General features: G+C 54.7%; 1 protein-coding gene across 3 annotated transcripts in view; it reads left to right on the forward strand.

The window, feature by feature from the left end:
• The window catches only part of SEZ6L (seizure related 6 homolog like), a 173,315-nt gene that overhangs the window by 127,360 nt on the left and 29,079 nt on the right, over positions 1-16,876 (forward strand). For all 3 annotated transcript variants that reach the window (XM_079151303.1, XM_079151302.1, XM_079151301.1), the window contains exon 9: positions 1,124-1,262. In XM_079151303.1, coding sequence (XP_079007429.1) covers positions 1,124-1,262 — 139 coding nt within the window. The remainder of the gene's footprint in view (positions 1-1,123; positions 1,263-16,876) is intronic.

The raw sequence follows: 16,876 nt of genomic DNA on the forward strand, positions 1-16,876 counted from the left end.
ATAAATTGTTTTTATAGGGCCTCTTTCTCCAAGCACAGGACCTGCAGTGCACAGTGTGGTGAGCAGATCGCTGCATGGATGTCAGCTCCCACATACACCCTCCGCTTGCGCAGTGCACAATGCACCAACAGTCCAGGGCAACCCTGAATCTCATTAATAATGATAATAATAGTCAGTGTGCAGCAATCATGTCGCAGGTGCTGTGCCGAGGGCGGCATGTGCACCATGATTCCATCCTCACTTCTACCCTGTAGACGTGATTGGCCCCATTTGCAGATGAGAAAGTGGCATTTTGAGATGCCCAAGAACGCAGAGGGCAATTGACAGAGACCCGGATGGAACTCAGGTCTCTCTGATCTCAGAGACCCGTGCTTTAAGCCCCTCTGGACAATATTGGCTGTGTAGACCCCTCCTCTACTCGGGCTTCCAGTGGCCCACTCTCCCCAGCTCCCCCAGCCTGAGCTCCTGGAGCCACGTGAGGTAATGAAGCGTGTCCTCCCTCCTGGCAGCCACCCTGGGTGGCGGCCGGAGTGGAATCACAGCCTTGCCATGGTGAGGGATGGATCCCTGTATTAAACGCGCTGGCTTAACAGAGCGGAATTTATGGGTGCTCTGGCCTCTGCCTTGCCGAGAACCTTCCAAAGTGGTAAACACGGAGAGGGGTTTTAAAGGCGCCAGTGGCAGCCACGTGTCTGCTCGCAGCAGCTCAGCTGGAACCTCTCGCAGCAACGTAGACCAAAGGGCAGGGCACCTACCCGAGCCGGGAGCTCTGTCACTCTGCGTGAGCCAGGGAGGCCAGCAATGCTGACACCCCCGTTTTATAGAGGCTGGCGGCAGAGACCAGACCGGAGGCCTGGGAGTCGACTGTGCTGTTACCCAGCGCCTGCCTGGCCCTGGGGCAGAGCTCCCGTTTGGATTCACCAGGACCCTCGGGCTCTGTCCTTGGTCCTGAAAGAACTGGCGCGATCTTAGCTCAGCCTTAGCTCAGCCTTAGCTCAGCCTTAGCTCAGGCGGAGGAGGCAGAGGCCGCTGTCACGCCAGGGCTCCACCCACGTGGGCGGCGCCTGGCTCTGGTGCACCGGGTCCCGCCCCACCACGTGGCTTCTCCGTCCGTCTTTTACAGCCATGTGTGGTGGGGAGCTCTCCGCCATGGCTGGGGTGGTGCTGTCTCCAAATTGGCCCGAGCCCTATGCGGAAGGCGAAGACTGCGTTTGGAAGATCCACGTCGGGGAGGAGAAAAGGATCTTCCTGGATATCCAGTTGTGAGTGTCCCCCGTCCAGCCAGCCTGGGGGTGTCCGGGGAGTGTTTTCAACCCGTACTGACAAAGTATCTACCGAGGGAACTGATACTTTATGTGAAGACAGACACAAATAATTGCACCCTGTAACCTTCATAAGCAATATAAGGAAAGGTTCATGATGCTACGAGGTTCTAGGTTGGGGGTTGATATAAAGATGAAGGCCAGAAGAATCTTCCCCAGGGATCTGATGGGAAAACTCAGAACTGAAGGATGGGTTGGAAGGGAACCAAATATGCAAAGGCCCTGTGGCAGGATCAGGTGTATCATGTCCAAAGGACTGAATGGCCAGTGTGGGCAGAGAGAAGAGGACACTATACCACATGCCCAGTGTCCAACTGTGGTATGATCTCTTGTTTGTCTCCCTCTGGGTCCCCTCAGTCAGGGGTCTGGTGTGACTTCTCTGTTTCTGGAGTCTAATGTAGAACCAGATACTTAGCAGGTACTCAGGAAATGATTGCTAAATGGGAGTGTTTAGTGAATGGGCTTACCTGACCCTGAGTCCATTTCCTGTACTGCACGGGGTAACCACTAGATGCTCCATCCAGAATGTTCTCCCCATCTCCATGAGAAGCCAGGAAACCCCTGCCCTGTGCCAGATACAACCAGCAATTGCCTTAAAGATAAATCTTGATCCCTGAGGCTGTTCTCACAAAGAACCCCACCTGGAGGGTCATGAGCCCATTGCCTGGATGAGGCTACTGAGGCTCAGAGAGCCCTGGGCTGGCAAGTAGCAGAGCTGAGATCCAGACTCTGGTGATTCTCAGCTGTGTGATTCCACCGCCCTGTGAGGGGACAGACCCAGGTGGTGGCATCCAGAGAAAGCCCAAGAGAAAGACTGCCAACAGACCAGGTGAGGGACGAGAGGGGCCCCGAGCTGCCGTCTCTGCAGAGTAGTTGCCAGAGAGCAGGACGATCATTTGCAGGCTTCTGGTGATTCTTGAAGCTGCTCCTTGAAGTCCCAGGGCCATCCCGGGACCTCCGACTCAGGCTGAGTCAAAGACTCGCAAAGCTTGCTCCCTGGTGGACCTGGGGCCAGGGCAACCTGGGAGAGAGTCCCCTCCTTCACCTCCAGCTGCAAGACCTCTCGGCGCCTCTGTTTCTCGCCGTCACGGGATCTTGGGACATCGGGTCCCGTGGCTACCAGAGCCTGCTGCTCCACCTCTTCCCCCACGCCCGCCTCCCTGGCCCCCGGGGTCTGGAATAAGATGCTCGTCCGTCCAGCTGAGGCATTTTCTGTGTGTCTGCTCTGAACCAAGCTCAGCAGCAGGCTCCAGGAAGGTCCCCGTGGCTGTAAGGTTTCTCCTAGAACAGAGTGGCCTGGACCGTCTCCCTCAGGGGAGGATGCTGTGCACCCACCTCCTGCCACAGTGGGCTGGACACTGGCAGCTGGGTGCTGGACAGGACTGGCCTGGGGCAGAACAAGCCTGGCAGAGGATGAGGGAAAGGAAATGTCCCTCCATGCCAAGGACATTGGCAAAGGCCAGAAGTGGGAGAGTGTGGTCACTTAGTGACTAGGGAGGCTAAGGAGCAGTTACAGAGAGAAAGCATCCAAAGAAGGGTCTTCTTGGCTGACGCTCCAGATAGAAAACTCCGTGCTAAAGCTGCTTTCCCTAGGAAGCCTGCTGTGGCTCCCTATTGCCCTCATGGTAACTATGAATTTTTGATTCTGGTTTATGAATTTCTCTTGCTGGGGGTGACTGGCCCCCAGAAGTTACTGGATAAGCCACCCTGGTCTTCAGACTGAAGAACTCAGATCAGTTCCTGAGTTCTTGACTTCCCTTGCAGAGGATCCCACCCAGCCCCAAGTCCCAGGAATCGTTGGAACCCCCTCCTTTCTGCTCTGTGTGGCCATGCTATCCTTCAGGAAGCTGCCCAGACACATGGTTTTCCCCAAACCGGTCTGACTCACAGGTCAGAGGCCTGAATGAGGAAACAGGAAAATGGGCACCCTGCCTTCATCCCTGCTGGGCATCGAATATTCAATTAACCTTCAGCTTGACCCAGGTTGGGTTTTATTCCACCACTCAGCATACACGATGGGGAACCTTGAGCATTAGAGCAGAACTCCCTCTCCAAAGCCAGGCCACAGATGGGAGCGGCACAAGCCCCTTGCAGACCTTCTCTCTCTGGAGTATTTTGACAACCCTGGGCATGAGCACTGGCTGAGAGAAAGAACCCCCAGCTCCCTCCCTCGGTTCCCTGGCCCTTCATGCCCACAGCAACTCAGGACCCAACTCTGGGCCCCTCGGGGCTCCAGGCTCACCCACGGCATGCTGGCCAAGGTCTGGAGGCTTCCAGTCACGACTATTTGGGGGGATGCTCCTGGCTTCTAGTGGATAGAGACCATGGATACCACTCAGCATCCTGCAATGCACAGGAAGTCCCCCCCGACCAAGAATGAGCTGACCCAAAATGCCAACACGTGCAGAAGTAGAGAAACCCTTAGATATGCTGAGACTTGCAGGACAGAGACAAGATGGGCAAAGACAAAGGAGAACAGTGTTCCATCCAAGAATAGCATGTACTATTCTTATATGTCAATGATATTAAATTTTGCTGAGCATTCAGTGCATTCTGGGTGCTGAGTGTTCAGTTCATTCTGGGTGCTGAGTGCTCAGTTCATCCTGGGTGCTGAGCACTCAGTACATCCTGGGTGCTGGGTGTTGGGTTCATCCTGGGTACTGAGCACTCAGTATAACCGAGATATCTTCACAACTAGCACATGCAAAGGATTCTGTTATTATCTTGATTTCGCAGAGGAGTAAACTGCAGCTCAGAGAGACAGAAGAGAGACTAGGATTGCATAGCTAGGACTGGTAGAGCTTGGATTTGAGCCCCCATGTTTGCCAGGTCCCCAGGGCCTTAAAAGGAGCTGAAGGAGACCTGGTGTGTCTGGAGCTCAGAGAGGCATACTGAAGTAGGACAGCCAGGAGGCTTGTGGGATCCAGCAGGGACTTGAAGGCTGCACTGGGAAGTCTGGATATCCCCAAATTAGACAACGGGGCCAGGGTTTTAAGTATTTAAAGGGATCGACCCCATGCAGAGGGAGCCAGGTCCTCGGGTCACCAGACCAAGGCGCTCTCTGGCCAGTCCTGGCTCCCGCTTGGTGGAGTGGCATCTGGAGGCGGCGCCTCCTCCCTCCCACAAAGGGAGCAAAAATAGCTTCCCAGCCAGGGTTCCACCAGGCCCCGGAGCCGCTGGGATTAATTCATCCTGCCTGGTCTCCACTGACAGTTTTAGTAAACCAATGTGGGTCTGAGAGTAAAAATAATCCTGTCTTTGGGGCCAACTCTTCTAAGTGTTTGCAATTGTCATTTATCACATGAGCCACAGCCAAGGGCTGGGCAGGGGCCCCAGGGGGCACCAGGCACTGCAGCCATGAGGATGGACCCACAGGTGCCAGGGGACAGGGGACCTGGGCTGCCCTCCTGGTCCCGGGCAGTGACTGTCAGGGCCTGCACTTTACAGTGAGTCACTATTTATGAAGGACCTGCTGTATGCTCGGCCCCAAGATGCATAGTTACGTCCAAGAGCTAGCACGAATGCGAACATCCGTCCGTAGAGACGATGATTTCCTAAATCGAGCTGATGTGAGTGGAGATGATTGCAGAAGGGTATCCGCGATGGTGTCCGGGAGGTACTCAGCCTGTCGTCTTGGTAGACTAAATATGGAGAATCCTTGAGTAGGGCAGATATTATGGTTGGCACTTTATGGGTTGGGAAATGATAGCCAAGAGAGGGGAATTAACTTCCTGAGGCCACACAGCTAGTCGAGACAGCACACACCATGGCCTTCGCTTTCACTGATTGGACAGGCTGTTTGGGGACCAGCTGCTCATTTCAGTGGTGACACAGGAAGGTTCCAGGGCCTGGAGGAATTCAAAGTCCAGGAAGGGAGGTGAGGCTGGACACAGACATCCAGGGGACATAAGCGGGTAGCTGTGGCCTGAGAGGAGGCAGAGGGTCAAGGCACTTACCTCTGCGAGTTGTGGAAATGCCCCAGAGAAGCTGGCTGGCCTCCACGAAGAGGCTTGAAGAGGGTCAGTGACCAATCTGGACGGGGAGAAGGCATTTTGGGAAGGGCCCAGAGGGTCCAAGAGCTGGAGCTTATAAAGAGTGGCCCTTCGCATGGGGGAGGTACCCTGAGTGACAGTGTTCATTAGAATCACCTGCCTCGAATTAGTGTTGGTAGTGGGAAGGGGGGTGCAGGGCCTTGATGAGCCAGAGCCCCCCACCTTCCTCAAACCCCAATACCTCGATCAAGGACCCCCCAGCTCCATCAGGAAGATGCCTCTTGCCCTAGATTTCTTATATCATTTTCTCTCTCTCTCTCTCTCTCTCTCTCTCTCTCTCTCTCTCTCTCTTTCTCTCTCAAAATAAAGCAAGGGAAGGAGAATAAGGACCTCAGGAATCATTGGTTAAAACATCATAGAATGGAAAAGCTGGAAAGTGCCCAGAGAGGGGAGGTAACTTCCCAAGCACCACACAGCCAGTTAAGACCAGAAAGACAACCTAGTGTGGCTGCAAAAGCTCAGCACAGGGGCCCCAACCTTGAAGAAGCCACATGGCCAGGGAGACTGAGTCACTAGAGTCAAAAAAGCTGCACGTGAATCCTGATCCTGATGCTCACTGGCTTTGTGACCTTGATCAGGATCTAAAGACGGTACTGCTGGCTTCTTCTCAATGGGATATTTTATCCAATTTACCCCTACGACTGGCACCCCATCCATAAATAGGAGAGAGAGTAGGTCTTGTTTGGCGGCATAAAATAGGCAAATAATAATCATAACTACCATAACCATAACTACCACTGTTTTCACCCCACACTCTGCCAGGATTCATGCTAAATACTCAGCATGCGTAATGTCATTTATGGGAATGATGGTCACAAAGATCAGGAACTCTCATTTGCTGAGGCATTAAATGAGATAATACAGGGAATTCACGTAGTGTGCCAGTCTCTTATTACCTCATTTAATTCTCTGACCTGGTTGCAGGACCCAGGACAATGTCTATGTAATGCCACTATGACTTCTTCCTGGTTACAGATGGGGAAATGGAGGTTGAGTGAGATGAAGTAGCTTGCCCAGGGTCACGTGGCTATGAAATGGGACTCCAAGTCAGATCTCTGGAGCCAAAGCTAATGGGATAACTGCACCAAAAAAAATGGTAGTGAGGTGTTCCAGAGGGAGCTCGTCCTGGTCCCATCTTACAGAGGAAGAAACTGAGGCTCAGAGAGATGCCCCCCATTTCCTGGGTATCACCTGCAAATATACATGTATCTCTGGAGGGAATCCCACCCCAAACTCCACCTTGCCTTTCTGGCCCCTGCGCCGAGCTCAGCCTGACATCTGCCTGGGCCCTAACGTGGTTCTCTGACCAGGAAATGGAAGGACCTAATAGCAAGCCCTTTAAACACATGATGGATGGTTCCAAATATTCCTTTCCAGCTGCCGCCAACCTGTTCTCCGCTAAGTTAATTCTAAGTCCTAAAAATGAAGTGCCTCGTCCAGAGGTACTTCCATCCTTCAAACAGAGATACAGCCACTGAGGCTGCAAGATCTTCACCTAAAAGCCAGCCAGGGGAGGGAGAGTCAAGAGCTGGGGGTGGCATTAGCCCCAGGAGAACCCATTTCCAGAGACCAGCCGAAATCACGGAGAAATCCCCACAATAAAAGTACAACTGGCCGGATCCAGATATTCTAGGCCAAGCACGGAGAGAGACAGGATTTGTCCAGAGTCAAACGTTCTAAGGGATCCACCAAGGAGCAGCAGAGTTCATGGGAGACTTGAGTCCATCATGTTGCTGATGAGGAAACTGAGGACCAGGGAGAGGAAGCAATTGTCCTCAGACACTCTGTCAGTCAGCTATTGCTGTGTAACAAATAGCCCCAGGCTCAGTGGCACCAAATAGCAAGTGTGTGTCATTGCTCGTGAGACCATAGGTCAGCAAGGGGATCCTTGGACCCTCATGTGTCTGGGGGAAGCTACTGGTGGAACAGGCTTAGTTTGGGCCGGCCTTTCTCGTGAGTTAGAGGTGAGCTGGCCTCCAGATGGCCTAAGCAGACCCAGATGGGTGGCCTCTTTGAACTCCTTGTGTCTCTCCAAAAGAGCACATGGCCCAGCACCGGGCCTGCCACACCCTGCAGCAAGTCCAAGGCCAGGGCCAGCCCAGGTGCAGATGGAGAAATCCCACCGCTGATGGAAGCGCTTTGAAGGCTCACTGCAGACAGCGGCCAAGCCGTGTGGCCGTGCTCCCTCAAGATGATGTAGGCCACTGAAGAATGGGGACAGAACTCAGGACTCAGGTCCCCTGGTGCCAGTCTGAAGCTCTGGATGGCATTCCCGTGCATCGTGACCCTGTGGACCAGGCATCGTGATCCCCATTGTGCAGATGGGAAACGGAGGCTCAGAGAGACAGACCCCACAGCCAGGAAATGAAGGAGACGAAATGCGCCCAGGGCCTGGGGCCTGGCACACGGAAGACTCGGGACAGTTTCATTTCCTGCATGATGCTTGCAACGTGAGGGAGACACTCTGGAAAGATCCTGAGTTTTCTCAGGGAGAGGGAAAGGCCTTGGCCCGTAGAAGTCCTGGGTTCATGTTCCAGTGCTGTGTGGCCTTGGATAAGTCGCTTGGCTTCTCTGAACCTCAGGTTCTTATCTGAGAGTTTCTGAGAGGGTGTGATGATAACCAAAGGCAGAAGCGCTTGCAAGGGACGGAGACCTTAGACACTCGGTAATTTAGTTGGCAGCTTTGATGATGGCGACAGTCTGTGGTCTGTGCAAAGTGAGCTCCATTGCACAGTCTCTCACACACACACACTTACACTCACACTCACACATGCACACACTCTCTCACACACATATACACACACTCACACACACACACACTGATTCCAAGCGCAGGCAGTGTTCATCCACGGGTTCTGCCCAGGTGTCCCACATGACTGGTGACCTCTTCCCCCGCCATTTGCAGGGTGGTGGGGGTGACGTGGGAAGCCAGTGCTGAGAGTGGCCTTCCCCCCCCCACGCCTGTAACTGTCTCCCCAGCCCTGGTGAGGGCAACAGCCAGGGGGAGGGGACCCGCTACCCGTCTGAGCCGGGACATCATCTCTCTGGTGCAGACCTACAGGCGCAAGGCACCGGATGCATGGAGCTGACCTCTGAGCAGCCGCCTCTGCTGCTGTCCTGGGCCCCTGGCATGCTGGCACTTTCGCGTCCACCAGGGTTTACTGAGACCTCACCTGGCGCTGGCACTGCATGGCGGTGTCAGAGACCAAGAGGCAGCGATAACTCCCACGGAGGGACAGCCGGGATCAGAGGCTTCCTTTCCAAACTGTCCCGACCCCAGTACCTCTCGCGCTTGGTGAATTCCCAGGACAGCCTGCGATTCACGCTCTAGGTCCCCTTGTTGCAGAGGACAGAGATCTCCCGGGACAGACGACTCCCGTGGGACATAGGAGTGCCGGGTTCCAGCCCGGCTGTGTGATGCGGCCCCTCATCACCCCTGGACCCCCTTGGCAAAGTGGAACCGACGTCCCCAAGGGTAGCACCACCCTGCAGAGCTGTGAGCAGCCGGGAGCGGCCAGACAGGAGGTGCAGACAGCGGAGGGTGGACGGAAGCAGGCGACCCTGGTCCCTGATGGCCCAGGCCTGGGGAAGCCCCTGGACGCCCTGCTGGTACCTCCCAGGGAGAGCGCAGGCCAGCCTGGGCTTCGACTGTCCCCGAGGAGAGCTCCCACGCAGCCAGCGCGGGCTGCTGACAGCCGGGAGGGGGTGGGAGCCTCTGTGCAGCCCCGTGGGCCACCCCAGCCTTAGCAAGGCGTCCTAGGTCCCAGCTGCTCCGGCTTCTGCTGGGGAAAGCTGGTGACACCCTGGGCAGAGTGCAGAGCCCGGGCCCCGTCCCCACGCCCGTGCCTGTGCGTGCGCAGGCAGCGCCACTGTGCAGCCCCGCCGCGCTAGGCGTCACGCAGCACGCACGCACCTGCCGCCACAGGAAACGCGACTTCCCCTGCCTATCGATCGGGCCTCTCTGGAGCTCAGCTCGTGCGTCCCACGCACTCACTTCATGAGCTGGAGGAAACTCAAGAACTGTGGGCACAGCTGCGTGGGACGCTTCTGGAAGGGACCCAGCGATGGTCCATCTGTGGTCACCCGGGTGTCTGCAAAGCCCAGGCGAGACCAACCTACTTCTGCGTCCTGGTCATTCCCGGAGGGATCTCTTCATTGCTGTGAAGTGAGGGCGTGGAGGAAATGCGGGGTTCCAGCCTCTTAAAAGACGAAGGCATGAAGGGATTTGCCTCCGCCATTGTGAGTTCATGTTTTTTTACAGTGTGAAGCTTCTGAATTTTTCATCCGAGCCCAGGTCAGGAAGCAATCTGTGCAGAGTCACAGATCCGAGAAGCAGCAGAGGGGGTGCCTCTCACTGAGACCTCCTCACACACCCTCTCATGCCCCACTTGCCGGCAGCAGGGTGTGTGGGTCCTCATAAATGTTTACGAAAAGGGCAAAGATGTTCTTTTACCTGGATCCTTGGCACTAATCCCGTCACATACGGCTCCCAACAGTAGTGTCTCCATTATACAGGTGAGAACACTGAGCCTCAGAGAGGTTAAGACGTTTCCTCAGGGTCATCCAGCTATGGACCCAGCCCATGTGCAATTTGAACCCAGAGCTCACTGTCTCCTGGGATGTGGGGACAGCAGCTGGGTGGGGAAAGACTGACTTCCTCCTGAGTAAAGCCGGCAGGAGCTGTTGGCTTTTCCTGGTTGGCTACGCTGGGTGTGAAGCATCTGGGCATTGATCTTCTCTGAGCTCCACCCTGGACTTTTCTGAGAGGGTCGTGGCTCCTGGGCCTGCTGCCTGGTGGCACCTGCTGGGGCCCAGAATCCGGAACTTTAAAATCACCCCGGGTCCACTGCGCGAGGACTGGGTTCTGAGCCTGATGCAGAGGAGCATGGGTGGACGGGGAGAGAGACAGGAAGGAGGCGTCGCAGAGAAGACAGCAGGAAGCAATCCGTCTGCATCAGGTTTCCTTTGAGGAGTCAGAGATTGCTTTCCTCCGCAAAGTCTTAAAAGTGTGCAGTGTCTTCAAGGAGCCCTGGAGCCTTAGGATTTGGGCCTCCAGGGCTCAGTTTCCTCCTCTGCATAATGGGATTAATGACACTTTCTCTGATCACTTTGCCATGTGGTTGAGGGGATCAGAGGAGAAAATAGATACAAAGGAACCCTAAACAGATTTGTGAAGGCCTTCAAGAAAAAAAAAAAATAGGCAAGTGTTTTATTGCACCTCAAGTTATAGGTTTGGGTTCTCTTTCTCCCCCTGATTTAAATCCTACGGTTATTTACTCACCATCTCCACCATCTCCACAGCCCCGTAGAGATCCTGCCTTAAGGGCAAGATAGTGTTTGTAGGAAAATCATTTGAGTTCTCTGAACCTCGGTTTCTTCTTCTGGAAAATGGAGTTCAGTTCATCCATCTTGATTTATTTAAATGGTATTTCTCTCCCCTGGGCCAAGGCCTCTGCTGCTCCCCGGGTACAGGGCCCCTGTGGGAGCTGACACAGGCACATGGAGTCTGGTGGTTTGCTGCTCTGGCTTTTCTAGAACCCAGATAGCATTGGATTCCAGCCTCTGTGCACCTTCTGTGGAGCAGAAATAGGTCTCCCTCACCTAAGATTCTCGGAATCAGATTTTGGAGTGTTTGAATACGTCCCTAAAGAGATGTCTCACGGGACCTGAGTCTAAACACAGAACTTGTTTCCTACAGCGCTCTACATGTGGCCTGAAGGTGATTTTACTTGATGTTTTTATGTTTTATCTGCATTTTGGCTTCCACCCATTGCTTGGGACTGACCTCTGTGGCGTCACAGGAGTCTTGGATGCGGGGTCTTCCTATTAGGCCGGCTCACCTGTGGTTCTTGTAGAGTCAGCCTAAGAGCAAGGTCACAGGCAGAGGGGACGTGCTGAGAGCCGCCCCGGCGTCAGGCTGATGATTCTCTGACTGTAAATGCAGGGTGGAGTCAGGGGCCCAGAACGACCTTGAAGAATTAGTAAACTGTCAGCAAGCAGAGAAGCAGGGGGAGGAATCCCAGGGAGAGGGGCCGCATTGGCCAAGGCACAGATGGCCACAGGCAGATGTAAGAACTGCCAGAATCCGGTGTGCCTGATGCTTGGGGCTTCGGAAGTAGGCTGATACCCCGCCGGGGACCTCCTGGGACAGACAGCTGAGACCCTGGGCTTAAATCTGTGGGCAGATTCTTGCTGCATCCACAGTCCAAATTCTATTACCAATTACTTCCCCTCTCCCTTAAAAAAAAAAAAAAAAGAAAGAAACTTGCCAATGAATTGGCTTGCCTTTTACACTCTGCTTACCCTGAGCAAAATAATGCCCGTGAAATTGTAAGTTTGATGTGAAAGGCATCTATTTATACGTTTTGTGAATTCACATTTAAGTAAACGCAGAACCCATTTGCTCTTTTAGAACGTGTTTGCACAAAGGCCTGTCGTGAATTCCACTGGGCAAAACCTTTTAAAGGCCAGAGGGCCAAAGCAAGGGTCAAACGTTTGTTTGGAAGGAATAAAGAAAGGCAAGAGGGGCTCATCACTTCCTGCCACGCTCTGTGGAATGACAACTCCAGCTCAGTAGTTTAGGAATCTCTCCGGCCGCCTCTCCCCAGCTCCAGGCTCCTGATTGGTTGCGATCCGATGTTGGGAATGACGGTCTGTGGGGCGCTCGGGCACACACTGCCCCCTGCAGGCGACGCGAAGAATTGCTTCACTGGAGGAGGGTTTGCCGGTCTGTCAGATTTAAATTTGCATTTGATTCCTATGGTGCTTCTTCCCTCTAGACCGCAGTGGAAGCAATAATGATGATCCCTTGGGCTGTTCTTATCCTCTTTGAAGAGGTAATACATTCACACGATTCCAAATTCAAAGGTACAAAAGAGTCTTGTGTAAAAATTAAGTATTCCACTTTCCCCCAACCAAAGCCCCCCTCTGCAGTTCCCCACCCCAGAGGCGTCCACCGTAGCTCATTTCTCATGTGTCTTTGCCTGACTCTTTTTCAAACAGATCAAAAAACATAACAGAAAAAGTGCTAGTCGAGCAAAATAAAGCCACCGAGACAGAGGAACGAGTTTAATATCGACGTGATTCCATTCTCAGGCACTGCCAATATAGACAGGACCATAAACGAAACGAAAATCATTTCATTATTACCCAGCAACGTAAAATGTTTAGAAGACAGGATCCTTTTTATACAGCGAGTCCTGTATTAAAATATCATGTTGGTAGGAAATTACAGAGAACGTTACCTTGGTAGAAAAACAGAAGGTGGGAAGCACAGGTCTGATTAGATCAACCTTAGCCATGAAGTCCTGGCACGTGGTGTGCCCAGATCAGAGAGGCAGGGCAATCTCATCCTGCAGAATTTTGGGGGGAGAGAAGGTACTGGGGATTGAACTCAGGGGTACTCAGCCACTGAGCCACATCCCCAGCCCCTTTTTGTATTTTATTTAGAGACAGGGTCTCGCTGTGTTGCTTAGGGCCTCACTTTGCGGAGGCTGGCTCTGAACTGCAGATCCTCCTGCCTCAGCCTCCCAAATCATCATGCAGATTTTATTTGTAATTTTTTATTCACATTTTTGATGCAGGACGGGACCCAGACATGCTTCCTAGACACACAGACATGTGACTTTCGCAGGGCTTTGTGTGAAATAGTGGTTTAGCGCTCAGGTTTTGGCAGTGACAGACCTAGGTGGGAGCCCTCTGTCTGGTTTCTGTCTGACCTTGGGCAAGTGGCTTCTTTATCGGAGTCCTAGGCCAAAGGCCTAACTCTGTGGATCTGTCAAATCAGGGCTGGCCACTTGCCCCAAAATCCAAACAGAAAAGTTAATGGTGAGGCCAGGCACAGTGGCACACGCCTGTCACCCCAGGGCCTCGGGAGGCTGAGGCAGGAAGATCTCGAGTTCAAAGCCAGCCTCAGCAACAGCGAGGGGCTAAGCAGCTCAGTGAGACCCTGTCTCTAAATAAAATACAAAATAGGGCTGGGGAGGTGGCTCAGTGGTCGAGTGCCCCTGAGTTCAATCCCTGGTACCCCCTCAAAAAACAATGGCGGTAGAGATGTCAAGTCTTTTGTTGTGCTTTTAGCCACCCATTGGACGTTTCCAAGTGGAAGTCAGTAGTGATCAGAGCAAAGCTGGCCACCTGGCTGAGGAGGACAGCAGAGGGGGACATGGGAGCCGAGGCCTTCTTCCGGGAGCTCAGGCCCCGTTCTCACGGAAAGTCTGCGCTCTGGCGACTGGGAGAGGCTGCCCACGCAGTGGCCGCCCTGGAAAACTGTGTCCTCTGGATGCTCCCTGAGGGGATCTTGCTGCACCCTAGCCCCACCCCGTCCAAGCTGCCCACCTGCTGGCACCTCTCCAGGACCCTGGGGTCCCGGCTAAGCCACCACCTTTGTTCTGTGGTACTGAGTCTGGCTGACCTCTCGATTCAGACCTCAGCCAGGAAACCCCGCCCTGTCCGGTGGCCAGTGTCCCTGGGGTGACCTCAACACATTTCCATCTCCATTGCTCAGGGTGACCAGGGACCCTGGATGCACTGGGCGCGCCCGACACGCAGGCGAGCGAGCGGGAATTCAGGCTTCTCTTTGGGTGGCGGCTGCAGCCGCCTCTGTAAATGAATTAGAAGCACCTGTGGAAGAGGCAGGTCCAGAGGCCAGCAGCAGAGTGTCCCCCGCTTCCTCTCCCTGCCGTCTCTGGGCGCACGCTCCCCGTGATCTCGCTTCTCAGATGCGTTTTTATAGATCTTCTGGCCACCACAGGTGTGACCGTTATTCATTTTAAAACTCACCTTCCTCGCGGAGATTCTCCCGCTGGAGATTCTGCCGTGAGAGAGGCCCAGGGCCGCTTCGTCCTCCCGCAAAGGGGCAGGGGCACCTCTCGTGCCCAGAGAGGAGGGGAGCTGGGGCTTTCTCTCTGGCTGGGTATCCGAGGGTCACCGGGCCTCCTGATCCTGGCTCTTCTTGCCTTCTCCCACTGCCGGGGACGCTTTCGAGAGGACTTGGCATTGGCCGTCTCTTGCTTGGTGCTCAGGGAGACCCAGGAAACGTCGCTCTTCCCGGCAGCCTGTCCCTGCGGTGTCTTTCCAGAGGACGAGCAAAAATCTCTGGCTTCCCGAAAAGAACTCGAGGCAGGCGAGGGCTGTGACGGGGGGAGAAGCCTAATGGTGGCCAGTGGAACCTGGGTGCCCTTCTAAGCCCTGTGGCGTGGCCACCATGTGCCCGTGGTGATTTCCTAGTGACGCCCCCTCCGTGTCTCCACCTGAAGGTCGTCTCTAGCTCCGTAGGGGCGAGTCAGTGCTGGGACTGGGGACAGCCGGCAGCATCCCTCAACCCTGAGGGAGGGAGCAGGAGGAGAAATGCCCCAGGTCCCCCTGCTGCCCTGAGTGCCACACCAGCTCCCAAACTTCCTGCAGGACAGAGCTCAGCGCGCCCCGGGGCCTGGCTGTCCATGCACGTGCCCCTTCCTGCCGTCCCGACTCACTTCCACACCGACGCCCGTGTGGCTCCCACACAAGCCAAGCCTGAGAGGCACACGTCTTCGCCAGACAGTGGACATGCTCGGCGCCCACAGCCTGTGCTGGGCTCGGGGGCCTCTGCTGAACGCGCAGGACAGCAGGCGTGCGTTCCATAGCTGGACGCTCGCAGTGGACGAGGGGCATTGGCAGGGGTCGGCATCTACTGACGTTCTGGGCGAGATTGTTCTTTGTTGTAAGGGACTGTCCTCTGCATTAGAGGATGTTTAACGATGTCCCTGGCCTCAGCCCACCAATAGAACCCATCTGGTGAGGACATCATGTCTCCAGACACTGTCAAGGGTTTCCTGGGGGACAGAACTGCCCCATGTGAGGACCACTAACATGAGTCACCTGCTGTCATTTGACATGAACAGTGATCCAAGAGGGAAGGATAGTGGTGGTCATGGTGGTGATAGTGATGGTGGGGACAGCAGTGGTGTGGTGGTGATAAGGATGATGGTCACGGACATGGTGATGGTGATGGTGATGGTGGTGATGGTGGTGGTGGTGGTGGTGATGGTGGAGATGGTGGAGATGATGGTGATGCTGGTGGTGATGATGGTGATGGTGATGATGGTGGTGATGGTGGTGGTGATGGTGATGGTGGTGGTGATGGTGGTGATGGTGGTGATGGTGGTGATGGTGGTGATGGTGGTGGTGATGGTGGTGATGGTGGTGGTGGTGATGGTGGTGATGGTGGTGATGGTGGTGATGGTGGTGGTGATGGTGGTGATGGTGGTGGTGGTGATGGTGGTGATGTTGGTGGTGGTGGTGATGATGGTGGTGGTGATGGTGATGGTGGTGATGGTGGTGGTGGTGATGGTGGTGATGGTGGTGATGTTGGTGGTGGTGGTGATGATGGTGGTGGTGATGGTGGTGGTGGTGGTGGTGACGGTGGTGGTGGTGGTGACGGTGGTGGTGATGGTGACAGTGATGGTGGTGGTGGTGGTGGTGATGGTGATGGTGGTGATGTTGGTGATGGTGGTGATGTTGGTGGTGGTGGTGATGATGGTGGTGGTGATGGTGGTGGTGGTGATGGTGGTGGTGGTGGTGGTGGTGGTGGTGATGGTGGTGGTGATGGTGGTGATGGTGGTGATGGTGGTGGTGGTGATGGTGGTGGTGATGGTGGTGGTGATGGTGGTGATGGTGGTGGTGGTGATGGTGGTGATGGTGGTGGTGATGGTGGTGGTGATGGTGGTGATGGTGGTGGTGATGGTGGTGGTGGTGATGGTGGTGATGTTGGTGATGGTGGTGATGGTGGTGGTGATGGTGGTGGTGGTGATGGTGGTGGTGGTGGTGATGGTGGTGATGGTGGTGGTGGTGATGGTGGTGATGGTGGTGATGGTGGTGGTGGTGATGGTGGTGGTGATGGTGGTGATGGTGATGGTGGTGGTGGTGATGGTGGTGGTGATGGTGGTGATGGTGGTGGTGATGGTGGTGGTGGTGGTGGTGATGGTGGTGGTGATGGTGGTGGTGGTGGTGGTGGTGGTGGTGATGGTGGTGATGTTGGTGATGGTGGTGATGTTGGTGGTGGTGGTGATGATGGTGGTGGTGATGGTGGTGATGGCGGTGGCGATGGTGAAGAAGCCCATATGGAACTGGAACATAATGACACAGCATTCAAATGAGACTTGATCAAATGTGTCCAGGTGCCAATGGAAACCTGGGATTTGATCCCTGACCTCCGGGCGCCTTTCCTCCTCCCCAAAGCCCATGACGGACTAGCAATCATAAGGCCCATTCGTAGACAAGGAGCTTCAGGAAAATCTCGTGCCCCCGTCAAGTGAGGAGGCTGAGGGTGGAGCCGAGGCTTCCTGGTCTCCATGCCAGAGTGCCTCCCAGCTTGCGGCTCCCTCCGCTCGTGGAGAACAGAGCCGTCCCAGGGTGTCTGATGGAAGCCATCTGCGCCCTCAAGGAAGCTGCGATCGTATTTAGATCACCGAAGTGGAAGACAGGGTAAAGCCCAGTGCACGCCTCTGGGACCCCCTGCGGCCA

The sequence above is a fragment of the Sciurus vulgaris genome (assembly GCF_902686455.1).
Source record: "Sciurus vulgaris genome assembly, chromosome: 8".
Lineage (NCBI taxonomy): Eukaryota > Metazoa > Chordata > Mammalia > Rodentia > Sciuridae > Sciurus > Sciurus vulgaris.